The sequence below is a fragment of the Seriola aureovittata genome, chromosome 3, assembly GCF_021018895.1.
Source record: "Seriola aureovittata isolate HTS-2021-v1 ecotype China chromosome 3, ASM2101889v1, whole genome shotgun sequence".
NCBI classification, from domain to species: domain Eukaryota; kingdom Metazoa; phylum Chordata; class Actinopteri; order Carangiformes; family Carangidae; genus Seriola; species Seriola aureovittata.
The window spans coordinates 5491057-5518373 of NC_079366.1; the positions used below are offsets into that span (position 1 = coordinate 5491057).

The following is a 27317-nucleotide window of genomic DNA, read 5'->3' on the forward strand; positions in this document are numbered from 1 at the left end:
GTTGTTATCTTTGTTACGTGGCTACCTCTGCTTTTTGCCAATTCCAAGTCTCTTTTTAAGTCAACAGTTTGAACTGAGCCGTACAAGTGAGTGAGCCTGCATGCAGCAGAGAGCATCGCGCTTTCCCACCACTGAATTATTTCCTGGTATTAAATGATTTTTCCCCCCACTGCTGAAATAAAGCCAGATAATTGAGGCAAACATGGCTAGGCCCTCTGATGGGGAATGCAGGGTGCTTCATTAATGTTTGTGTTGACTGTCAGAGAGTAGAGTGCTGGTCCTCATTGCTCTTTAATAGGACCAATTAGCCCATGCCCCCATTTCCATGCTTAATGTCTCCCATTTAAGTGTTGAATACAGAACCTGCATGTTTAACCACCGAGGGGCTGTAATGCATCAAAAGGTTGCAAGCTTTAAGTGATTTCTGTTTACACCGTGAATTAACAGCTCACATTGAATTTAACCTGGACTTTTTTTTTCAGTTTTTCACTCCAGCTGTTTTTGAAACTTAATGGCAGTAATGGATATAATAATTAGTTCATTTTATTGATAATTTTAAAAATAAAGAGTCACCTCTCTATCATCAATCTGCACTGTGGTGTGATCACAGCACTACACTACTGTACTTGTTTAATGGTGACGTCAGGGACCACATTTTACATTCTTCATTACTGATAAAGACATGAAGGTCATAGAGGAGGCAGGTAACTGTCAAGAATAATTCTTGACAGTATTTAAGAAGAGGTTTCCTGCTTTGCAAATTCTGTCATTTTCAGTATAAATCATCTGACTATAGCATGGTGTGGTGTAATTTCCACTGTCCAATATTTCCTACCGTTTAGTGTGTTACGTGCTACATCGCTGAGCAGCTGATACTGACATCCTATAGTGGGTTTTAACTGGCAATACACTTGCTCATCTGACTTTCATAGTATTCATTTAAAAGGAATGTTATCCCAGAGCCAAGCATGATATTATTACCATTATTTTTTGATGGCCTTTTTGTGTAGCAACAAAGAATCATACAGTGTAATTACTGTATATGGTACACATCTTAAACCAGTAGTTCACCAGGACACTGTGAGGCTTGACGTGAAACACTTGACTGGCTAAATAATACTGCAGGTAAGCCATGAATTTAGCTTTTCTAGATTTGAACTACAAGAACGCTCATATCTAAAATAATGTGTTTATACATGCCTAGGTGTCTCAGACTTTATGAACTCTTCAGTTCATTATTGTCATAGAAAAATAATCTCTTACTAATACTAGGAAGTTTGTTGTGCAGTATAAACTGGCCATTATATGAAAACATATCATGTTGACACAAGTGGTGTAAGTATCTTTGTATCATCAAAGACGATTCCAGGCACAGCAGCTTTCATTTGAAAAATATAAAACTTTAATAAAGGCTACATCTCTCAATAATTACAATAATTATAGGTCCATGTAAATCTTTAAATGAAACTCTTTATATAATGTATAATTTACAGTTTAGATAGAATGAAACAAAACAAAAAGGCCGTGGTGTAAAAACAAAAACAAAACAAAAAAAAACATGATTACAGGATATTATTAAAAGCATAAAAATATCTTTTCAACATAAAACCCTTCTGAGAATCAAGGGATATATATTAAAACCCTGAAACAGGGTAGCACATGGTATGGCATCCATGTAGGCACAGGTGCTGTACTCATAAAACACCAGCGATAGTGTGTTTGATGTGTGTATTGTTTGTGTGTGTGTGTGTGTGTGCGTGTGTGTGTGTGTGTGTGTACTCTATGTGTGCATCACATGTGTCAGTATCCATACTTCAGAATGCATAATTACAATGTATACAGGAACTCTGCTATATACGATGTTACTGTAACAACATTCAAAGGATATCGGAGCCATAATTCTTCAATGTTCACTTTTTTTTTTTCTTCCTTTTTTGTGTTTTTTGACACGCTAGCTGACTTCCTTGAGAAGTCGTTCTCAATGACCCAAACTGGTTCTTGTTAGCACAAGTTATTTTGGTGTGCGGGCTGTAAACACTGCCATTATTAGATGGTACAACTTGTGCTCCAGGTCTCCTCTGTGTGTATCTGCAACTATCCCCCCCCCCCTGTGCAATGCCTGGTTTACAAACAAAGGCACAACATAAAAGATTGAGCTCTGTCGCCGGACTGAGAGAAGGGGAAAAGGAGAGGGAGGGGGGAGAGAACGAGGGAATGGAAACGCTAGTGTGACAAACTTAACATTACAAACTATCAGCAGCATTTAAGACTGGGATTGCCCATAAGGATAGTGGAGGGAGTGCGCCTCGGACAAGACCACTGCTAAGGTTGTTATTTTGGGTCAGACGGGGCTACAAGGCTATGGGAGGTGCTAGGCTAGTGTCACATCCTTTTGTGTAAAGTAAAAACAAACAATAACAAACACTAAACAATATCACCACAGTATTCTCCCAACATTCAAAGCAGCTTGCCCATTGGCTGGAAATAGGGAGAGGGAGGAACACAGGTTTAAGAAGACTTGGGAAGGGAGAACAGGGAAAGGAGTGGGTTGTTTTTTTCAATAAATACTTAATAAAAACTTTCAACTCATGACAAAAAGCATCTATATATATAATACATGTATATATACATATATGCATGTATGTATATGCACACGTACAGACGTTTTTGTAACGATGTTGGAGTGTAACGTTAAGAGCAGGTTGGTGGCACTGCATCTTCAGCGCCTGCTAGTCCGCTGCACTCGGCCGGGAAGCCGATGTGCCGAATGCACCATCAGTCTCTCATCACATCACGACAAAACAGTCATCTTCAGTGGTTATATTCAAGAAGAGGCGGGGTCCTCCTCTTGATCATCATCATCATCACCATCACCATCATCCTCCTTGCATTGGCCTTTAAAAGTCTGTCATGTCATTCCCTTGTGTTTCTAAGGCTGATTGGTTGAGAAAGTCAGGGAGGGGCGGCACCTCCACTGGATTCGGTATACTTCATTGGCTCGTCTTCCTTCAATCACTCCTCTTGTGCTGGATATATTAACTCTGTTTAGCTTAATATTAAGAAATAGAAAAAAACAAAACAACAAAGGAGTCCAGAGTGTTTTTTTGTTAATTACATAGAGTCTCTTGCTCAAGTTTTTTAGGGACAGTTTAGCTTTTGGTTGGGCAGGGAAGGGCATTGTTTGGCTGGCAACAAAGTGGCTTTTAGTCCATCCTTTCCACCTTGCCCAGGACCTTGCCCTCATACATGGGCAACACGGTGGCATCCTCCCACACCTCCTCGAACACAGCGCCACACTCGAACTCATCACTTGCCTTCTTGAAGTAGTACCTGAGGAGGGAAAACAGAGAGAAATGTCTGTGATTAGAAATTGTTGAGCGTAGGTGTAGGTGGTAAAAACAAAACAAAAAATGAACTCAAACGAAACCTGACAGAGTGGCAACAGGAGTGCATCTGATATATTTCATCGTGTTTTAAAACTGCTTTGAGGCACCTACACAACTACTTCCATATACATGCTTGCGCACAACTCCCTTTAGTCCAAATCAAACACAAACACACACACTCTGAGAGCCAGAAATGGATCCTGCTCAAAACAACTTAGTCATAGCCTTCAATGCCATCCCTGCACACTTCAAAGGCAGAGCCTGACTCCACATCACACCGCTGCACAAACAGAGCTGAACCCTCCGTTTAAACACTCCCTGTGATAATTCAAGCTGCTAGAAACAGCCTGTGTGTGTGTATATGTGTGTGCGTGTGCGTGTGTGTGTGTGTGTGTGTGTTCATCCATGTGTGCTTGTCTCCTCATCCACTTGTTCATCTTGACTGCTGTCCATTCTACAGATGCCTATCTGTCCTGCAAGGTCTTATTAAAGTTGAAGGGTTAATTAGAGGCTGTCTTAAGCCCCCGCCCCCTGCTCTCTCTCTCTTCAATAGTGCCCCCCCCCGTCTATGTCTCCATGGCTTCTAATTGGGCTGGCTGTCAAATGAAGGGCCTTTCTGTCACAAAGGTTGACATTTCAGGTGCCTCAGAGTCTGCCTGTGACTGCAAGACCACACTCTGCTACTCACGCATAAACACACACGCTGCATGTTTCTCTCTCACACACACTCGCCATCACAGACACACGCACACTGTGGGCAGCTTTCCAATCACCAGCCGAGAACAGAGGGGAAAAAGAGGGAGAAGGAAGAGAAGAAAGCAAATGCGGAGTGTAGGCCTTCCCTGGCTTGGTGACTGGGTGTGATAGGTTGTATGCGGGCCGAGCCCAAGGGGCTTTACCCTGGGGGGGGGGGGGGCTTAGACAGTCTCCTGGAGGTCACGGGTCACCTAGCTAGCCCCTTCTTCTTCTCTCAAGCAGAGATAACTGCCAGGGTTAGCTTGGTCCCAGTGACTGTGAAGTCTCCTGGAGCTCCTAATGATTTCTCCTCTCTACTTTAAACCCAGCAAAAGATCAGCGGGAGGGGATTTAATGATAAGCTTTGTAATGGAAAAATGCCTCATTTTGCCCATGTGTGCCTGCGTTCAGAATACAAAAAAGGGGAAAAAAAGCTCTGTTTTATTGCTCAGCTTTGAGTCATTCAAACAAAGGAGGGGCATACAAAAATGTATATAGACTGTTTTATTTTCCATGTTGACTGTAATTACACACAAACGAAGAAGGAGGCAGCAAGACTTTTCTACTCAAGTGTGCAGGGATGTGACAGAGGAGTGATGGCTTTGTTTAATGATATGGCATTTCAGCAAACTTCTCCTCTGCTGTCTAAGCTTTGCTCTGCAGGATTTAGCTATTTTATCTTCATTAATAAAAAAAAAACAAATAAACCCATTACCCATCTCAGTTTAACTGGCTGGATTTTTTTTCTCAAAATGCTACATTTTCACTCACAAATAGTTCAAAGTCATCACTTTGTTTCAGAGACTGAGACAGAGAGAGACCGAGGGAGTCTTTCCATTGGAACATGTTTTATGTGGCAGGATTTTTCTCTCTTCGCAACATCTGGCACCAATATCATCTGGCAGAGCCACGGCATACTGTTCTCCGCTGTACCGCTGCCATGTCCAAATTAACCAACTCCACACATTCTGCTGCCATTGAAGCCAGACGCTTCATCCACCTCCTCCTCTCTTGCTCACTGAAGAGTTATGGGATAGCAGGGGTGCAATGACTTGTTTGCAGGCCGCCTTCTCTCTCTTGCCTAACAAGCAGATGTGGCTGTAACCTAATGTTGATGTCATGGGCATGCAGGCTTTATGTCTTTTCAGTGGCATACAACCTACGCAGTACTGGAACAGTTACTTGATAAAGCGAGCCTGGACTTCCTGGACGATAGGGCTCCTGATTTAAATTTTCTTTAAACTGACTGGCCATTATATTTTAAATAATCTTACAAGTCCTTAAGTTGTTGAGGGATTCCCTCATCATCTGACACTGCACTGACCGGAGGTATTTTTGCTGTGTTAACTCCTATCGGTCATTACCAGAAGAAGGTGCTTGCGGCATTTGATTTAAATGTCTGATGCAATAGTGTGGAGGCCTCGCAATGGTCTTTGTGCACAAAATAAAATGGCCCAGGCTTCAAAGCCATATTTATTAAGGCTGCCTTACCATGGAAATCAGTACCAGATGTGAGAAAAAAATTCAAACCCCCCCCCCCCCCCCCCCCATTCTCTCCCCTCTCTCTGTAAGCTCTGAATACAGTGGATCAGCCCAGTTTCTTTTCAACTATTGGGCTCCAGGATTTCACACTCCCACTCAGCAGACAAGCATATACAAGTACAATAACAAATGCACGTACACACACATACATACACGCTGCTACAGCACCAGCCCCGTCCGAACAGGTGCAAATAGACATCTACCCGAGTATGTGGTAGTGTACTGTGATCTGTGTGCTGTTGTCAGTGCATCATATTTACCGGTAGTTGCCTTTCTTGCTAAGCTGCTCCTTGAAGTGTCCCAGGGTGAGGCAGTGGGTCTTCATCATGCTGCGATAGGGAATCTCTTCACCACAGAAGAAGTAGGTGACCACTAGTTCCTTAGACCTGAAAACGCAAAATGAAAAATGGCGTTCAAAAGCTGAACTTGTAGGAGAAGAAGTCAGGGTGGTGAATGTAGACAAAGAATCTTTGGAGTATTATTAATTAAGGATGCCAACAGACAGCTGGCTCACCGAGGGTCATCCAATTAAAACTAAAAGAGGCCTCACAGTCAGGTGGCTGCAGCTTAACATCAAACACCTACCCCTTTCAACAACACATGTATGAAGGGGGCTGATAAATTTGAGTTACCAGGGGCTACTTAACACATCTTTGTTGGGTTCCAGTGGTGAGTGTGTGTGTTGGGAGACTGGTGGGTAGTTAGGATTCCATATTAAAGCATGTTTAATCTTAAATGATTAAAAAGCGAGAGAAGAGGAGTTCAAAGACATAGCTATGCTGACTCACAACATCTCTCTTTGAAGGGAAGAGCAAGAAAAATCTGTGAGGAAGAGGGTGAAAACACAAGCTTGGGGGGGGGGGGGGGGACATTAAAAAACATGTCTGAGGAATTAAATCTGGAAAACTAGAAAGCTAGAAAGCAGTTGAAAAAGAAAAAAGAGTGATAGAAAGAAAGACAGGATTGTGTTATGGATTCAAAAAGCGAGAAGTAAAAGAAAACGCCCGTACTCGTCTGTTTGGAGTCCAGGGCTGGCTAGAGGGCTTCCTCCAGTGGGGAAGGCAGCTGCTGGATGGCTCCTGTCTCTCTGAAGGCTGCTGGCTGCTGTTGAATTCCTGTCAAAATCAGAGATCAATTACTAATCAGTACTCACATCAATGGGAAGAGAAACCACTGGACATCATTTACACTGTATTCTGATGCGGCCGGTCAAGAGAAAGATGGGGAATATGTATGATTGGCAGTTTTGGTGTCCAAATTTGCCTACCTCTGTTTTGGCGGCTTGGAGACCTCTTCAAGTCTGCGGCAGGCCTCCTCTAGCTGTGCCAGAGTGTTGGGTGGGGGCAGGGGTGGCATGGCTGGATCCTGGATGAACGGGTGGCCAGGGTGGTGTCCACGGAGGTGAGCCCCACTGCCGATGCCTCCTCCACCCCAAGAGTAGTTAGTCCGACCAGGCAGGGTCTTGGAGTCAAGTGGGCTGGACTTCTTCAGACCTTGAGTGCTGTTAGGATAAAAAAAAAAAAAGGGTCAATATATAATATATTTGAGCTGTGGCCTCAACACTCTAATGTTGTTTGTTACAAATAATGTGATGATTCCTGGAAGACACCTACCTGTGTGGCTTGTGCTTGCCCTGCCTCTCACTCTCTAGGATCCACTGCCAAACATTCTGAGAGCGATCAGTGGCATCAAGTGGAAGGCGCGGTGAAGACACGCCCTCATCTGTGGCCTTGACTGGCCGTCTGGACAAAGTGCTGCAGCGACTGGAAGGAGATGAGAGAGCCAAGTTATGACCAGAGACCGACCAGCTTTACTAGCAGGAAAACTTAGGAAGGCAGGTACTAAGAGCTAATGTACGATGTTCAGAAGTTACACTCACGCAGGGGTGAAGTCAGAATAATTGGTGCCCCCTGGAGGGCAGAGGCACTGCACGCGCTGAGCCGCCTCGGCCTCGATCTGCTCCTTGGTCTTCGGCCCAGCGTGGTGATGGTGGATGTAGTGATGGTGGATGTGCTTTGTGGACTGCTTGCCTGTCATCAGAACCTTGGCGGCCCCAGGATAAGCACCAAAGAAGGGCCCGTGGCCAGAAGACACCACAGCACCCGTCCGATCTGGGGAGCGTGAGCGCGGCGAGTGCCGAACCACGCCTGGTGACTGGCAACCAGGTGTTTTCAGAACACGGGATAGGTGCTCGTCTAGGATAGCCTGGGGGTCTTCCTCGCATTGACTGCCAGATGGGAGAAGAGGGTGATGGAGGGAGGTGTTGCTGGCAAGGTCGCTGCTCTCCTCCCTTTCCTCCTCCTGGACAGGCAAAGAAAAGAAAAGGTTATTGCAATTGACGAAAAAATTCATACACAGTCACACGTGGGAAAGGCAGCAAGCAGAGGAATTTATGTCTCAACTTACACCAACTTATATCTATCGTACTCTGAAGTCAGTGAGAGCAAACGCCTGGATAACTTGATTTGAGTTTCCTTTTTGCCGCACTGTTATCTTCGCTAACAGGCTTTGGGTGCACTTCATCTATAATGCAGAGTGTGCCTGTGCTTCACAAAGAGACTGGCACTACACATACTCAGTAAACGTGCCACTGGAGAGTAGCTAAGTGCTAACTATTTGAAGGAACTTCAAGTGTGTCTAGAAACATAAGTTTGAAAGTTCCTCCAGATGAAATAATGGAGGACAGAGAGGAAAAGGGAAGACGTAGCTAAACCAAGACAGACTTTCAAATCCCTTGGTTTTTCCCTGTTCTTCGACATGCTAAAGCTGGCATACGGGCTTTTGTAGTGCAATACGCAACCGTCGTCCCAAGCTAACTTGGTTACAAGTTAGAATTTCCAAGTGGCAGCCATGCTCAGTGTAGGTGGAGGTGTTGGGCTTTGTAGAACAGGTTTGTGTGCGCGCATACCTCCTGGATCTGCTGCAGCCTCTCTTCCAGCGAACTCATGGTGTCTTGCTCTCGCTTCAGCTTCTCCAGCCTGGCAATGAGCTGGGCGGCAAAGGCTGAGGGCTCAACAGGGGTCATCTCCTTAGGCAGCCGGTATGTCCTCTGCAGGGTAAGTAACACAGGGGGAAGGACACTTTAGAGTGTGTGTGTGAGTGTAACTGCTTAGTGTTTCTGACAGATGCAATATGGTGCATTAATCCACTGCCCTTGCCCTAATCCTATCTTGTTCCAAAAAGCCTGCTACTATTCCAAAAGGCCTAATCCAGATGCCCTTGCCCTCGAGCTAACCCAAACCTTCTCCGCCGCCCATCCCTCCCCAGATCTTCTCATGCCCAGTGCCCTTGGCAGTGCCAGGCTGTTGGGCGAGGGGGAGAGAAGGGGGTAGTGATGGTGGGGTAGCAGTTGGTCTCGCTCGGAGGGGAGGCCCCCTGCCTGCACCCTCTGTAGCCCGACCAAGCCATCAGCTAGGCAGCCTCTGAAGTCAGCACACTTCAAAGGGCCCTTGTCAAACATCAAACGCACACTAGGGGTGGGAGGGACACGCAGCTTTAAATCTCCGAATAAAAGCCAGATATCGACAGAGAAGAGAGAGTGAGGAGAGGAGTAGAAAAAAAGGGAGAGGGGGACAAAATTAACAGCATGAAAAAAGAGGAAGAGGATTGAGATGTGCGTTTGTGAAGTGGCAATAGTGGCAGGGAGAGAGCGAGACAGAGAAGGAGGGAAAAGAGGGAGGGAGAAGATAGACGAGTCAAATACTGGGAAGATCTGAGGGGAAGTAGTAATTTATTTCCTGGCTGCATGCAGGGCAGCTCAGAGGTACTCTGGTCACATTATCCTCCTTTTTCTTTAACTATATGCACTGGTTTTTCACTCTCCCTTTCTTACTTTTTTGTTATTTGGCACACTGGCTTTCTTGATTTTGACTCTTTTTTTGTTGTTCCTCTCATCTCTTTGTAGACACGATGAAGGGAAGAAGAAGAAAGGCAAGCGGAGCTGCTGGCAAAGGAGCGCCAGCCCTGCACGGGGCCCCTGCTGCCTGGGGCTGGTGCATCATGGGAGACAGAGCCATCTCCAAATCAGGAGGGAGACATTAAAGGAGTGCAAGTGGGAAAGGAAAAGAGGGAGCGATTGAGAGAGAGAAGACAGAGAAGACAGAAAAAAGGGGGAACAGACAACACTGTCAAATACATGCACAAACACACACACACACACACACACACACAACTCTTCCACATACACATACCTGTGTTTGGATATGAAGACAAAAGAATCTCATATCTTTTTTCTTGCCTCAAACAGACCCACCTCCTAACCTGTGTCAGTCTGTCCTAACACAATTCCTTAAACCTTCCCAAAACAACTTCAGCAGGTCAACAAAATGCTGAGTTCAAAGCACATACACTGCCTGACCCAAATACTAATGGGACCAGACAGTAGGGTGGCAGTAGAGGAAAGTGGAATTTAATAGTGACGTGCCTCCTATTCATCTTCTGGGAGGGTAAGAGTAGTTTTGGTAATAATTAATCCAGTTCAAATAGTAATCTTGAAGTTGAATTTATCATCGTGTCCATTACCACAGCGATCATTGATGCACAAAAACATATGAAGTTATGATACTTTGTGACACACTACAGTTGCTGAGACAGAACACAGAGATGACTACACAAGTTTATATTTACAGCCCTACAGAAGCGACTGGGACGGGGGAAAAGGAGGGGCTTGAAACAGCTGAAGAAGAAGTGAAGTGGTATGCAAATTCTGCCTTTCATTTACCCAGACTTTTATATGAAAACGAGCGGGGGGAATGAAATATAGTATTCTGTCACAACATGAGCGCTGAAAAAAATAAAATAAAGCACATCTCCTCGAGGGAATCAGGACCCAGTTGTCTGTCAGTGTGTAAAAGTTTGAGTTCAGCAGATTACAAAAAGGGAAACACTGAGACAGGAAGTAGAACTTAAGGAAGTAGGACTTACAGGAAAGTGGGGTAGCGTAACCTGGCCATTGATCTTGACACTGCGATGTATCTCTCTCTGGAGCTGCTTCTTGGTGCCCAGTTTGTATGGAGGGATTCCATCTCTGTAAAAACCAAAAGGTATTATACGTTACCATGTGGAGAAAAAACAAAGAAGAAGTAAAGTGCTGTCAAAGACCACTCAGAAGGTCATTAATTATAATTAACCAATCTGTTATAACCAGTTCTCCAGCGGATGTTATTTTCGATGATTTACTGCTACTCATCGAGTCACAGTACATACACACAAACAGTTGGTGCATTAGCACCAGTAGTCAATCCCTTAGGAGGCAGTTTATCATTGAAGTGACCGACAAAGCACCACCCAGTAACCACCCACTAGGCACATTACAGCTAAATCAAAAGGCCGGGAGCCCTTGAAGCCAAGGCAACAAAAACACACATAACAAAACACACCAGGACAATGGGAGAGATATGCTAAACATCCCTGTGGGTTTCAAAAGAAGAGTCCCACTGATAAGATTACATCAGTCCTTGTCAACTCTGACAGTGGTTGTTTAAAAAGCAGAAGAAGTAGCGCTTACCTCAGTAGCTGGTTTGGGTCAGAAACTACAACAGGTTAAAGCAGTCTAGCAAATGTGGCTAAAGTGCTGCTGGCTTTGGTGCTCTGATATATTAATATGAAAATCAAGATGTAGCGAGGAATAGTAGTCTCCGGACAATTAAGCATTTATTCTGGGAATCTTATTCTCCATTTTTCATTCTGTGTCTGCTAGCTTTTCCAGTCAGCTGCCACTTAAGCTGGGCCAATTATCTTGGCCGTTTTGGCTGCTCAGAAGTGTCTGACCTAGCCCAAACGCTACTTTTTCTGCTGCCTCTTTGAAATCTCACACTCATGCACATATGCACCCGCTGCCATCTTCGTTTGGCAAGCGCTCTGCTGTGAGCCTCTGATCTCAGCAACATCAAAAGGCTGGTTTGTAAGATAAGGTAATGTTTGAAGTTGGTGCAGCAGCATTCCCCAGCGTCCAAGTAAATCCATAAATAAGATATAAGCAAAAAGAGAAAAAAATCCCCCCACCCTTTCTTCCACCCCCCCTTCCCAAATCCTCCTCTTCTTGTTCTTTATCTGGGAAATGAGATTCAAATTTGCTGTGTGCCTGTTAACCACTATAAAAGGACACACTAATCAAATTGTTCCCTTAAATGAGAGAGGAAGAAGCTGTGTTTTTTTTTTTTCATGAATATTAGTTAGGGGCAGAGGGAAACGAGAGCTAGGGACAAGGACAGGAGAGATCTCTGTGTCAAAGACCTTGGTGATAACTATTAAAAGATGACTTTGGCACATGGTGGTGTTTTTTTTTTTTTCATCTGAACAAGTGCTGCAACTAACATTTGAGAGTGACATTGTCAAAAAAATCAGATAGTGGAGCCACGCTGCTGAAATCACCCGAGCTGCAGCAAGCTTCTTGCAGGCCCTACTACCAAAATCAATGTTTCACAAACTGTACCCCCGAGACTACAAGCCACCATCCCTCAAGGCGCAGGAAGAAACACAGGAAACTCTTCAAAAGTAAAACTCAACAGCCCAGAGGAGCTTGTGCAGAAACAAGAACCTCAAACTTAGCGGCAAAACATCATTAACAAACAAAGCTCGCCAACTTCCTTCTCGATAACTATGTTTTATCATGTCCGAACAACTATGTCCATACTGTTCCCATCCCGGTGAACCATGTGACGGCTGGATGCTTTGTCCAGGTTGGGGAAGAGAAAACAGCCGTGGACTCTTTCATGGTTTCATGGGCCCTTACTTTATGGGGATCTCCTATTCAGTTGTGCAAGTCATTTTCAAAGCAGCCAGCCACCCTCTTATCCCCCTAAGCTCCCCTCACCTAACAATAGGCTGAAAGCGATTCAGTTAAGCCCTTTATACTCCATGCACTTTATTTTCTCACTCCCTAGTACTTTGAGCCTCACCACTCCTGCTATTGGCTCTGGAGGCTGGAGGAGAGAAGCTTTGTAGGACTGGGAGGGTGGAGGTGATTTTTTTGGGGGTGCCCTAGTGTGGTCAGGGGGAGTTCCTTATGCCTTGTCCCAAGGTCTAGAAATGAGTAACCCCTGTGAAAGCCTCGCAGACACATGATCTCAGCACGCTGCAGAGGCCAGTGGCAGGAAACCGACCCACCATGTGAGTAAGCCTCCTTTCATTTGATGCCAACATTTTTCAATGAGTTTGTCTTGAGGCCCGAATGGCCATTTTCCTCCCCCTCTCCTCCATCTCTTCAAAGGGAAAAAGCGATTAGATAATATGAAAAAAAAAAAAACAAGTCTGTTGTGGCAGAAGGGTGGGATGGATACATTTCAACTTTGAGGAAAATGAGGCAACGCCCCCACCCACATCAAGACGTTCTCATTTTTTCTCCCTTCTCTCCAGCCTGTAACGCATCAGAATATACTTCAAAAGGTCTTCAGTCATAATGACTTTCCCAGAGTTATCTCCCTGGAGGCCACAGCAACAACTACACTTTAATAGAATTACCTGGAGTCAATCATAGAGGATAATTAAAATACATTACAGGCCATTATTTTGCAACAGTGCAGTCCCCTGGCCCAAAGAAAAGCTGAGTCTGTAAAACTAAAGGGCCAAATATTTTTCTTCACACCCCTAGACTTTTTCCTGGAAAGGTGTTGACTGAACTCTAGTCCGGGCACGTTTACATACTATGGAAATAATAAAATTCACAGAGCTTTGGCCAAGATCAGCGGAATGGAAATTAACCTTTTGGAGTTGCTACATTATCTCCAGAGCAATCTGGGTTCAAATGAAGCTGACCGACACACTTTTTGATTTCAATGAAAAACTAGAAAAACACTTACACACTACTGTCTGTCATGGACATGGAATCATCTGTCGTGGCATCGCTGGAGATCTCGCTGTCGTTGGCACTGGTGGCAGGGGCAAAAATGTAGCCGGAGTTGACAAAGTAGGGGCTGGCGGGGTCTCCTCGACGGTGGGACCTGTGAAAGACCCAGGATGGTTTGTTTACCGTGATGTCTGATTAGGCAGAGATGTGACACAGTCGGGTTAAGTTTATTTGCTTCTATTTCCTGTTGTTCACTTGATCAGATTTTAAAAGCAAACGTGACAGCTCAGAGTTTGTTTTGTTGACATTCCCTGCAGATTTCTGTAATTAAGAGTCATTTTTATGAGACTTTGGGGCCTGGGGGGGAATGTGACAAGTGTTAGAGATGGAGCCATGTTATTTTTTTCTTGTCTCTTCTTTCTTTCACCCTCTCTTTTATGCCCCCCCCTCCTTAATATACAGGGGCAGTGTGTGTTTGTGGAAGGGGGGGGGGGGGGGGGTTGAGTTGTGATCATGGTGAAGTGAGCAGCCTTGCTGTGTGAATGAATAACAGCATTCCCCTTCCTTCTCTCTTCTGCTGTCTCTATACCATTACTCCTGCACTTTTCCACTCAGAAACCCCACTCTCTTTCCTTGGAATGTTTTCTCTTTCACATTCTCCCACTTCTATCTCTCCTTCTCTCTATCGTCCAGTCTGGGGCCCCTCCTTTACCACTCTCCCCTGCTTTCCTTTCTAAAGCCTCTCTCTCTCTCTCTCTGTCTTTCTACTCTCTCCTGCTGTGTTGCATTCCTGTTCCAGTAGTGAAGGGGGTGGACAAGGAAGAGGGAGGGAAGAAGAGGAAGGGGGAACTTGAGCTTTAGAGAGGGAGGGAGAGATGGAAAGGGGGAAGGAGGGCCCCTTTCTTTATGAGAATGCCTTCTGCCGGGAGTGCTGAGAGGAGAACCCCAGCATGACTAAAGCCGTAGGCCCCAAGCTCAAACCTGACCTTTGGAAGGTCCGCGCAAAGAGTCAGGTATTTAGCACAGCTGGGCTCTCTGCACCCCCTGCTCTGTTTCTCCATCTCCTTTCTTCCTTTCTTTCTTTCTGTCTTTCTTCCCCCTTCCCCTCCTCTTGTCTCTCCCTGTCTCCCTCCAAAGCATGCTTAGTCTCTGTCAGACAGATTTTCTTTTTCAAAAAGGAGAGATAAAAGCGCTGGATAGAGGAGAAAGAGGAAGGAAAACACTGACACACACACACACACACACACACACACACACACACACAATCTATGGCAAAGTGGTTTTGGTGGTTGAAGCTGCGGAACTGAGCTGAGGATGTTTTGTTGTTGTGTTTTTCTATCACTTTGGAGTTGAGTATTGGAGGTTTCTCAAAAAGAGGGAAAAAAAGGAATCTGTGCAGTGGCAAAATTAGTTCCACATGTTTGAGATGGAAATTGGTTGACCTAAAGAGATGGTGAGGGGCAGGGGGAAAGGGGGAGAGCGCGGGTGACGGAAGGGAGAAAGAGGGGGCTCTCTCCCTCCTGCTTTTCTTTCAGTGAAAAACAAGAATGCAGGGGATCACACCAGGAAACCAGGAGATGCCCACATGTCAACAAACCCTGTGCTTATTGGTCCCAAACTCAACGTGATCACTTTGAAGCAAATGAGTTAACTGTGCTATCATGTTATCTGACATCTGCTCACATGAAGGATAAAATCCTCAAGGGAGTGTTTAAGTTCAGTTACTAGACTTAATCAATTAGTTTTTACAATGTCATCAAAAAGTCATGCTGGAGACCATTGCTAATCCCTAGTCTCCCTAAATGTTTAGTTAACTTGACAGGGAAAGTATGGATTATCTATAAATTGCTCCTTTCCTACTAAACCAAATATCAAGACTTTGTCAAACCTCGAAGTAATAATTGCGTCCAGATGTGAGGACAAAGAAGTCGAGTGAAAAACTTTTAAGTGCCCTTTGATGCAGGCCCGTGAATAAAATCCAGTTTTTGAAAATGTTCCTGGCTTGAAAAGATTTCAGCTGTTGGACAATGTGTGGGATGAGCTCTTAAGATAAAAGCCCAAATGATTTCCACAAACAGTTCTACTTTCATCTCTGACCAAGGGAACAATATCTCCGCTTGGCATGAGACTGGCTGCACAAGTCCTTTTAACTCTGCACTAGCATTTCTCCGGGTTAGGGGGATTTTTGACATCATACAATAAATGTATGGCATAGTGAGCAGAATGAACGAAAATACCGCATAACTTTACAACAGCATCAGACTGTTTCATGTAGCTGTAACAGTCATGAGACTTGGTGTCTGAATTTGTGCCTGAACCGGAGGAAGGGTTTCAAAGCACAGGAAACTTGAGCAAGCCAGCAGAGGGCTGCCTGCAAGACACCATTTACTTAAAAGGAAGGCTCGGATCCATTGATGTTTTGTACCCACCCCGCCCCTCCACCCCTCCAACCCCTTGGCTAACTGCAAGGCAGGAGGGCACAAATATACAGGCATGTTCCTCTGAGACCCTTTGATTAAGTGCCTTTATCTCTCTCTTTGGAATTTGTGAAATAACTTTCAACTGCCACATATTCACTGTAGTTAAACTAATGGAGGAATGGTGATCATGAGAACAGTAGCTTGAGCAATGCTCAAAAAAAAACCAACATGCACTAAGATGTAATGACACAGACATGCATTGCTGAGGTGAGCGCTGCTCCTACCTGCAACTGTTCTCCAGGACTTCAGTTGCTGTCCGGATGGTAGCAGTAGCCCTCAGGGTTTTCGAAGACAGTCCAACCACAGACCCTAACGTTTTTGCCTTCAGGTCATTACAACTCCATTCCTCTTCCTCCATGAGAGGAGGAAGGTATCCGCACATCAGCTTGAGACTGCCGAGACCGCTGTGGTTCATGTACGCCGCGTTCTCGCAGCCGGTGCGCACGTATTCGAGGTATATGTCAGAGGTCAAGAACATCTGGTATGCATTCTCTTCCATGTTGGACTGAATTTCCGTCTGTGCCTGGTCAAACATGGCAGAATCTATTAGTTGTTTCTTAATACTATCCCTTATGAAGGTCTTGGTGGCGGGTTTCAGCTGCTTGGCGACAATGCTGTTGTTCTCGATGTACCGCTTAAAAATAACTTTGGCAACTCGCAACGTTTTGGTATCCTTTAAGTCCATTTGCCTGAAGCCGTTGCAGGCGAACCAAAAGTCCAAAGTGTCCACGCAATTCTCCCGCTCCAAAAAGGTCCTGAAGAGGTGAGCGCCGTCTTGGTCGCCCAGGAGAAAATGCAGAGACTTTGTCCACCGGACTAGCGGCGAGTCCGGGGACGCGCTGCCCTCTGGCTCCCCGAGTCCATCCTCGTTCCTCCGCGGTGTGGAGCCGGAAGGCGCGGCGGCGGAGGGGGTATCTTTAACCTTGCTCTGGGCTCTCATTTTGGCAGATCTGCTGGGGTTGTAGCATGACGCCTCTCCCTCCTCCCCCGGTACCGGAGGACGAGGAGCATCTTCTCGGAAGCTACTGTTGATGTGCTCCGTAAGCGCCCTGCTCATGGCTCCAGCTCCGGTTGCCGTGTGAGAGTGCCGTCGTGCCTCCACTGAGCTCCAGCCTAATCCTCCTCACTCTCTAAAAGCAGCGGGGGAGCTTCTTAGCTCCTCTTCACTCTGAAACACAAAGTATTGATCTAATCAAAGCCAGATCCTGCTGAACTTCAAAGAAAGACATCAAGTAAACAGTCCCCTTCAAAAACACTCGCCGGGTTCACAGAGAAAGGAAATATGAAAGGCTTTTTTCGTTTCATTTATCTATTTATAATCTAAATGAGAGATCAACTGCAGCCTACATTCTCAGCGTGCATTGATCTGTCACATCAAAAAACATTTTACAAGAATAATCATCTCACACAGCCTCACTCCTCTCCAAAACCGTATTCTCACAACTGTGGCTTACACGTGTTTTTCTAACGAGTCCATGTCACAGGCTTCAACTCCAATTAATTCCCAATCTGTTTCGGACGACCGTACCCTACCCCTGTCTGCATCATACACACGGAGCCTACACTTGTCCTCACCATTTCAGAAATACACAGACGAGTGGAAATGCATCTGATCTGCACCACAATGACCTCAAACGTTGTAATGTACGAGGGGTAAAAAGTCCCGCGGGAAAAGCTAGCCGCTCATGCGTAAATATAAGCGATCAATCGCCTTAATATCTGCCCAAGAAGGCTATTACAGCACATTATTAAAGTCACAGCCCCGGCAACTTGTCTGAACTGCCGAAACGACAGACAGACTTGATACATTTGTGGTAAAACCTTATCCAGTACCTGAGTTTAATCGGAGCCTCGGCGTCAAAACTACAGAGACTGCAATGTTGTTGCAATGATGTGCAACTAAAACGGCATAAACTGTGTGGTTGGCAGTTACACATGCTACATAATAATTCATACAGTCTCAACAGGCAGTGTAACTCTACAGCATAATACAAGCGATGCTAAAAATCCAATGGGTGAAGGCTGAATAAACGTGCGTAAAACAACATACCATCGCAGAGCAGATCACACCAGAGTAAAGCCCGTGAAAAAGTTGAACTATTACTCCATTTTCAGTAGAGCCGAATACAGTCCAAAACTCTCCAGACAGTAATCCAGCACAAAAAAACCAACGACGGAATAATTCAAGCCTGTGCCGTGCCACATGTGTCCTATCTCGCTGCAAAACAACCACTGTAGCTTAATGTACCCTGTCCCATTCAACAACTGACCTCAGAGTAGGCAGGCTCAGTCCCTATGTAGATCACTGGGGGTGTCAAAATCTGGAGGAGGTAAAAGAGGAGGTGGAGGAGGAGGAGAGGGGGGGGTCTGACTGAAGAATACATCCCACTTTTTTCCCAGCTAGAAGACTCACCACCCGACAAATATTCGGTTTTTATCTGGGCTACACATTCATACATTCACACACACACACACACACACACACACACACACACACACACACACACACACATAAGCTTCTTATCTATCTCACCGTATTTCTCGCCCACAAACAAGAAACATAGCCCGCATTTCTCAACTTCAAAGCTCAGCAGCAGCACATCAAAGCGGCCAAGAGAGGGGGCCTGTGGAACAGCTTTCCTACAACTTACCATCCATGTACCGGAGTAGCCTCACTGATTAGAAAACGTGAAAGTAAAGTAGTCCAACAACAGGCTGTGCCATAAACCGCCCCGGCGCTCTTCTCCGTCCTGTAATGTCCTATCACATCGGACAATTTGAATGCAGCCGCGAATAAAAGAGAGAAGCGTTTCGCTATCGACTTTTCTCCTCAGGTAGTGTTTCAAGAAGTCATGGCAGGCGGTAGAAATCCTCCGGGCTGTTCCTACACCAACTGGGCTAAGGGTTTAACTGTGGACTTCAAAGTAAGGAACCGCTGGTCTGGTCCCGGAAGATACATAAAAACACAGCGTTTCATCTTCGCAACAACCAACGAAATAAAACAAAATAAACTAAACCAAAATAAAGATAAAGCCATAGGAATAGCCACACATTAGAGTAGATGTTTTGTTTAATGATTCTTCACAAGCAAACCCATGCGTATAGACGTGTAATGATATTGAATAAACTTTTCTCGACAGGGAAAAGATTTACTTGTGTGCCAGGACCTTATCAAAGACAAGCAATCTAGAGCCAACTCCCCGAGGCTTTGGAGCGTCAGAAGTAAGTGATCTACCGCGCCAATAGCATTATTCTTACAGTCCGTCTGTTACTACACAAAGTTTCAACAGAAACACAAAGCAAACAAAAGCGATACTTTTGTTGCCTGTGGCCTGACCGAGTGACAGGAGTGAGTTTAGTGTGTCCCACTGTCTGAGGGGAAGCCATTATGATAGGGTTTACAAAACATTTTGTTATATATTTATCTCATATTGTACAGCAAGATATTTCTTTAATATTTCTATATTAATGTACAATGTATAGGGAATTTTATCCGTATGTCATTCCTGTAATATTCCTACTTAATTACAGAATTACCAGAATCAGGGGAGTGACAGTAAAGAATTTGTGGCAAAATATAATTTTAAACAATGTCCACAATTGTTCAAAACTTTTCTTTCTTTTTGAAGTTATAGCCCTGATTTGATAATCCTATAGAGTGTAACTGTCAAATAATTTACATATTAGTCACAGGCTTTTAGCCACAAAGATGTCAACCTAACACACTTGCCAGTTTCCACATTCAGGGAAAATGGCACAGCATGACATTATGATTGAAATTGGACAGAGAGCAAAGGCAAGAGCTGTTCTCTAGTCTTTTAATTCACATGACTTCCCTAATGTCATTGTGACAGAATCTTAAAGAGTGGGTTAGACGGTGATCCAATCCCATGGTACTTCAAAGGCTATATTGTCCCTTTGATGTTGAAAATCAACTTTAAAGGAGAATATAATTATATAAGTCAGAGGATTCAAATTCACAAAACTCTCATGATGGTACAGGACAAGGGAACTAATGAAATCCAACTTCTCCGAGGTCCTCAAGTGGTGATTAATTCATGTCGAGTTATACATAGAGAAATAAGCATGCTATGTAGCAGCTCCCACGTGGATTTATAGTTGTTGCCAGCATCTCTGTGCATTTGTCCAAGTCTTTACACTAGGCAAAATGGTTTATCGTGGCATGTAATTTCATCCAGATTGACACTGTTGACTGCTGTTTGTTCAGTGACCTTATTATTTTCAATTTAGATGGTCAGAACTTTGCATCCTGCAGCCAGGCTAGATACAAGTTTCAAACTCGTACTCTTTAGTTCTGATATATTTTGCTAAGTAATTTTAGCAGACTGCAGCTTGCTAACAAATATATGTGCAGTAGCAAATCTTTCTTGTTTTCTTTGTAGCCTATAGCAGAGGAATCCAGTTGATTACATTGACATCCTGCCAACCACTTCCTGCATGCTGTGAGCTCATCTGATGATTGAATCCAGTTTATTTCAAACCCAATCTTTCAAGAAAGTTTCACTGCTAGGTGTCACAAAGCCATATGATAGCTGACGGTACAGTTGCCTTCTCTGTCTGTCCGTCTGTCTGTGTTAGTGCGCATGTGTGCGTGTGACTGTGTGAATATGAAGAGGTCATTCATAGCCACTGTTTATACTGGAGGGTTCTGTTAGACAAACATTGCTGCCACAAATCCAAACAATCCAGCACCCAAAATGCACAAAAAGCCTCCAACGCTTCACAAAAGGGAAGTGCCAGCTGTCTGCGAGATGGAACATGAAATCACAAAATAGGTCAGCGGCATTGGCACCGTGACGTTCAAGGGGCACTCGGCTGATCAGCGAGGCCCAAATTAAAGCAATGAAATATGTAGCCATACTGTTATCTGTGCACTAACTCCTTTAAAGTGTACTTTGAAAGGAGAACTGAGATATAGAGGGGTTATAAAATGTAATTTTTGAAGTGCAGGACAATCTTAAAAGTGGGATATTTCACATTCAGGATAAGATGTTATCTTCACTCAAATTAAATTAGGCCGCACATATCACTGCAAAAGAAAAAAAAAAAAGAGTCCACTGACAATTCAAGTTTTGCTGACAGGCAGGAAGCTTCCTTCATGCTTTGCTCCGTCTGCTTTTAATGACATGTAAAGTTTGGGATATTCAACTATTCAGGATGTGTTTGTTTTTAATCCATTTTCTAAAACCCAAACTTCTCTGATCACAAAAGTTACAGCCAAAACACAAGCTGCTGTCTTTTTCAATTCATTTGGGAAGTGCCATGAGATCCTAAACCCATGAGACCACACCTGTTGACCCTTGAATGCCCACTCTTGTGTTTAGCAGTGACAAAAGAGAAAGGGTGCTGTAAAGTAGCCCCAAGAAGCCCCCTTTTTGATGTTGACCCTGCCCTGACCCCTTTGTTGGGGCCCTAACCATTTCACAGGAAGATCCAAATGTTTTAAAAGCACAATACAGGACGAGAGTACTGCCACTGACTTGCTATGAAGCCCCAATAAAACGGGGTGACCTGGAGGCTAATTGAGAGCTTGTGGTTGGGGAGAAATTAAAGGCATCTGGTGTATCACCACAGACTGGAAATGAAGCTCCTCTTTAATTAAAGCCTGCATTAAAGGCAGAGAGAAAGTATGCATTTCACTGCTGTCAGTACAGGTGTCACGTCAGGATACAGGGAAACAGACAGAGGACTTTGATTATGGTGATATGTAGGGTATGAGGAAAACTCTTTCTTTCTTTCTTTCTTTCTTGCTTTCTTTCTTTCTTTCTTTCTTTCTTTCTTTCTTTCTTTCTTTCTTTCTATGTTCGTACTGTACTGAAGAAGTCTTTGATGGTGTATCATTAGTTTCATCAGTCAAAGAGTAAGGCTGTGTTCTCCCTTTTTTGTTGCTTTTTCGTAAGAACTTTTGGATTTGCATCATATCACAGCCCACTGTATATGTTTCCACAATGCGAACAATAAATTCTGTACAGCCCGTTTTATCGCCCTTTCATCCGCTCAAATCCTACACTTGTGCTGAAATAGCACAGAAAAAAAGAGGAGAGGGTGGATAATTGCAAATAACCCAATATTTGGGAGTTCAAAGGCTGCGGTGGGTTTGAGTGATAATTTTGGCTGAAGCATCACCATAAACACTAATAAAATTAAGTGCGTCGGAGGGAGGAGGGGGCGTGGCCAGTCGTCCCTTTGAACAGACCCTGTGATCAGTTCCCCCTCTCAATTAGCGTATTGTCCACTTCTCCTTTCAGCTGGGAGGGAGGGGGCAGTCTCCCCCGTAGCTTCCCTTTGAAGTGATTATCCCTTTATCTCAAGCCTGAGCGAGGAATATCTTGGGGGACAATGGCAAATTAAAGCCCATATGGAGAGAAGCGTGAATGTCTGTTTGTAGGCTCAGAGAGAAATAGAAAAAAAAAGGAGTGATAGAGAAATAAATAGAGTGGAGAGAGAGAGGAAAAAGGGGGAAAATAGCATCATTCTGTTTGCATGAGCTGAAGGGTGAGTGGTAGATGTCAACACTCATCCAAAAAATAATTTAGGGCTCGTGCCTGAGTTGACACTTGTAGCAGAGTGACTTTAGAAAAGCTAAAAGAAAAAAGAAGGGAGGGGGAGTGTATCTGTCATGACAGATGTAGAAAGACGGAGAGGGAGGAATAGAGAGATAGACGGATGAGCATGAAGAAGAGAGAGGAGTGCAGTTGTCAGCAGAATCAGATGGCGGTCAGGCAGACAGGCTTGAAGAAGATACAATTAAAGTGTGGAGTTAAGACGGGCTTTGAAGTCGGACATGGTGCATAACACCCTTAAAGTTTGAGAAGCCAGCCATTCATCCGCTTGTTATGGCTTATTAAGACCATTCCTTTTAAAAGGCCCAATTTGAGAAAATAAACTTTAATTTCAACTTTGGGGAAAGTCTAAATAAATCAACGGTGACAACAATCAAGTTAGGTTTTCAACAAGGTTAAAATAAAAAAATAAAAATAAGTAAAATTAAATGGTCATCTTTTGAAACTTGAGAAAGGGATTTGCTAAAGAAGGTGTGGGGGTGCGTGTGACCACTGAAGATGAATAATTACTTTCTCTTCCCACTCTGCCTCTTTTTTCTTACAATCCTGTTTTTCGGTGGCTTAAAAGTTTAATAATGTATAGAAACAATGCCAGTGATGCTTGGCCTAATCCGTTTTGGCTTGGCAAACCTTTGTGGTAACTGAAACCCTATCTGATGTGAGCAAATGTTTGCCAAGCCAGTCCGTACAGACAGACAGAGTGTGTGTCTGTTTGTCCGTCTGTTATTCAGTCTTTCTAAGCTGCAAGACAATCTGTAACAGCTGACAGAAAACAACCTTTGCGCACTGCATTGCATCATTGCATGACTGCCATAGTAAATATACCATTGGTAAATTTCATATTAAAAATTACATTCTATCTATAGTGTTAAGACTATTGTTAGAACACTCTACATACGTTAATGTGCATTGTCCTCCCACACTGAATTCTCTGTGTAACTGTGTCATTCGTTGCTGCAGTAATTCCACTGAAACAATTTCATGTTTATTAATTATGTTTGTCAATTTATCATGCTCAACAAATCAAGTGATTCTCATTGTGATTGTGAAAGCGAGAGAAATGTGTGAGTGTTCACTTTGAGCTCAGTTAGCCATCCTTAATGAAGATCAGACAAATGATGTAGAAAAATGCTTGATATGAAGCAACAGTCAGGCCTATTAGAGGCTGAACAACACTTGTTACAGACCAGTGGTTTAAACTGACAACGGCTAACTGGCTGAGGCTCAGCCTGACAGCAAATCCATGCACTGATAAGGGAAACGAATTGGCCCTATTGATCAAATGTTCCAGTGTTCAACTGTTAACTTCTGGAGAAGTCAGCAGCAAGAGCCACCATAAAACCAACAGGCAGACATGACAATGGTTCATTGTTTGAAATACAGTCTTTACAACCAGCCCTTGTGATATCAACATATCCACACCCTGCCAGTTCTAACATGCTCCAACAGAAAAATGTGGGTGACTGCTGTGTCCACACACAGTGTCAGATTCTGTGCAAAAGCTAAACAGTTCACTGTGTGGTTAGCATTAACCCGACAAGTATTTCATCACCTGTTTGTACTGATGCATGGAATTTACTTTTATTGTCACTTAAAAGGCCCATTTCCAATCATACAGCCTTGCACACCTCGGGCTGCTTCCTACTGTTTGCCACAAAGTGTTTCACAGGGCACAACAAAAAAAACTCACAATCACGGGATTAGAGGTGAGCATAACTACCAAAGGCGGGACAAAAAAATGCAAACCCCACATGAAAAAGGACCTCAACTTTGAAGTAAGTGGACGACCATTCAATGGCAGCTACACTGGCAAAATAAAGTGGAATGCCAATTAACAGTTTGTGTCAGCTTTATAAGTGAACAGATGAGTGACACTTTTATATGTAAATTTAAGCAACTATCAGTTTATAAGGGAAAAAGTTGTTGGTTTATCGATTATAAACGCAACAGTTACAATATTAAATCTGTACAAAACTGCATGTGGCTGGGTACCAACACCATTAGACATATTTGGTGGAATGTAGGTTGTGGGTGACCAAAGTTCAATGTCAGGACAATGTGTAATGCCAACGTCAATTTTACATAGAATACTGGTGACAGCTGATGTTGCTATTTTGTTGGTTTTAAGTTGTAATGTCAAGTCACCAAAATCCAACATCATCCAAACGTCTCAGACGTGACTTGACATATAGAATACCAGCTTCTAGTCGTGAGCGAAACCCAATGTCTGTTAAACGTCAAAATGTCAATTAGCCAGCATTGGGTTTTGATGTCAACCCGATTTCCAACCAAAATTTAACATCTAGCTAACGTTAGAGTCGTTAATGTATTTCTGATGTTAAATTGTGTGTTCTGGGTTATGACGACACAAGAATTTTGATTCTGCAAAACCCTAGATTACAGTCTGTGACAACGTTTTTTAAGTCCATTTCGAAGATTTTTTTTTTTTTTACAATTCCCACTTTATACAATATCTGCACATGATGGTAAAGTTAAAGGTCCCATATTTTATACTTTTACGGTTTAAGTTTTGATATCCATAAGAAGATATATTTGTGGTTTTAAGTACCAAAAACCATCTCAATGTAGTTTTATCTGTAGTTACATCTCCTCTCTCAGGCTTCTCTCTGGAGCTCTAATAACAACAGGTCTGTGAGCCAATCAGAAGAGGCTCTAAATGTTTTCTGAGTGACTGAATAAAAATATATGCAGATTTCAGGTAAACACTCAGAGAAACCAATTTCTGCAAGGCTGGACAATGGCTCCAGGTGGGCTGGGCTTGCAGAATAAATGAGGGTGGTAACTGCTTTTTTGTGACATCACAAAGTTACAGAAGTCCTGACAGCTCGTTTTAAGGCTAAGTTTCTGAATACAGGCTGTGTGTATTTCTCTGGGGACTGAGCACTTTGATACTTTCACAGCATTACAGAAACTAGACCTACTTTATAATAAAAAAAAAAAAACATGGACATTTCACTTTATACAATATGGGACCTTTAAGGTTTGGACCTCAAGATCATTGTTATGACAAATAAAGTATGTGTGGTTAAGGAATGGTTTGCGTTAGGCAACTTAAACACAAGGTTAGAAAAAGATAGTGGCTGCAGTTATAAAAACAAACATATTTTGCAGGTCTTTCACAGGAGGTGAATTCTAATCTCCTGTATGAAAGTCAGGCTTGCTCTACACTCATTCACCACTACAACCGTTTTTTTTTTTTTTAAGGAGCACACTGCTTCCTGCATTGGCACTGAATGTTGGCAGTGGACATAAATCATGTGGTGCAGAATCCTCCACTATGGACAACACACCAACACTGCAAACTGAAACTGTTCTGAAGATAAAGAATTGTTCTTGGTATTTTCTACACCACCTGTTTTCAACAGCTGATAAAGCAGGAAACAAAAGAATGAGTAATAATCTTCTATCCCCCGGCAACTGCTGTTGAGCCCTTAAGCAAGGCATCAATTCCCTAATTTTTCCAAATAATTACATCCGCTGAAGCCTGTAATTTTAATTTTACTGGGCAAGAGTTTTGGTTTCTGAAAGTTCAGCAGTTCTTTGACATAAAAAAAAATAAATAAAATTTGAAAAAATAAAAATAAATAGTGTATCAGACCTGAGAAATGTATAAACAAGAGTCTCTGATTGTCATGCACATACAGATGCAAATTACCTCACTGAAACAAGGGGGAACAAATGTGCTAGTCATAAAAATCCATAATAATTAAAGCTGTCAGCTGGATGTTTTGGCACATGAGCTGATTACCTGCCCATCATGTGTGGTGATGGCGGCTGTGTTTATTTACCCTAAATGTTACAACATGTGTACGGCCTGCTCCGCCAGCTCCTAATTGATTAGATTTGGGAGCAGCTCTCGTATTGATTAGTTAAAATATAGTTCATTTACATAAACATGCTGGTTCATACACATTACACATACACTCTCCCTAATTTTTTCTTCATACTGTTGCTGAATGTTTGTGTGTGGGCTAATATGCATGAAATAGCATGTGCTTGGATGATGACTTTTTGCAGTGTTTTACGAATGTAGTCTGTGTAGTAAACCTTGAGTTACCTTAACAGACCTAACAGCAAATTCAAAAGAACACAACAACAACGACAAGATTGCTTCATTTTGCGAGGACGTTAATGAGTACTCATGCAGACTCTCATGGTTTTGGTGTGAGTCATGCGCTTCTCAGGCTGTGCCTAACGCCTGACAGTCCCATTTCAAAGCAAAGCGCTCTCAAAGCTTAATTTGTAGCATTCTGTTGTTTTCGGTCAGAAGCCACAATGACTCGTGGGTATACACAAAATGTAAGAAGAAAAACTTCCTGTTTTCAAAATTTCAAAAAATTGTGGAATTTAATGTTTCAGTGAAAAACAAACAGTAGTAGAAGCAATGAAACAAACCCCAAAAAAACCCCTGCAACTATAGCTAGGGCTACAGTTTCTCTGAAGGGTGTGTGCATATGTTACTGTAATGTGCACATAAGTGCTCAAGTGCACATACAGTACATTATGAGCATGCTAAACTATTTCTGTTTGCTTTTATGAAGTCCTAAACCCATATGTGTGTCCGCTCTTGCTCTTGTGAGTGGGACAAAGAGGTTCAAAATAGTCACTGTATGATTACAGTCCTTGACTTTATTCTTTGAGGTTATGATATTTTTACAAGATGAAAAGTTAAACCCACCTACTGTGAATAAAGGAAGTTTTGGATACAGCAAAAGAGAGCAATCATCCAGGACCTCAGCTCTGGCCAGCTGCATATTGTTCGTTTATTCCTGAGAGAGTTTCT

General features: G+C 43.4%; 1 protein-coding gene across 6 annotated transcripts in view; it reads right to left on the reverse strand.

The window, feature by feature from the left end:
* Window positions 1–1385: 1385 nt before the first annotated feature.
* Window positions 1386–27317, reverse strand: part of LOC130166357 (axin-2-like) — an 82778-nt gene continuing 56846 nt past the window's right edge. For 3 of the 6 annotated variants that reach the window (XM_056371917.1, XM_056371914.1, XM_056371916.1), the window contains 10 exons: window positions 16154–17097; window positions 13463–13603; window positions 10587–10689; window positions 8572–8712; window positions 7543–7964; window positions 7277–7426; window positions 6931–7164; window positions 6674–6778; window positions 5924–6049; window positions 1386–3330 (listed from right to left, as the gene is read on the reverse strand). In XM_056371917.1, coding sequence (XP_056227892.1) covers window positions 3204–3330; window positions 5924–6049; window positions 6674–6778; window positions 6931–7164; window positions 7277–7426; window positions 7543–7964; window positions 8572–8712; window positions 10587–10689; window positions 13463–13603; window positions 16154–16986 — 2382 coding nt within the window. In that variant the 5' untranslated portion in view covers window positions 16987–17097 and the 3' untranslated portion in view covers window positions 1386–3203. Of the gene's footprint in view, window positions 3331–5923; window positions 6050–6673; window positions 6779–6930; window positions 7165–7276; window positions 7427–7542; window positions 7965–8571; window positions 8713–10586; window positions 10690–13462; window positions 13604–16153; window positions 17098–17383; window positions 17405–17979; window positions 18214–18580; window positions 18809–27317 lie in introns of those variants that run through there. The other 3 variants (XM_056371915.1, XM_056371912.1, XM_056371918.1) reach the window with 3 other exon arrangements.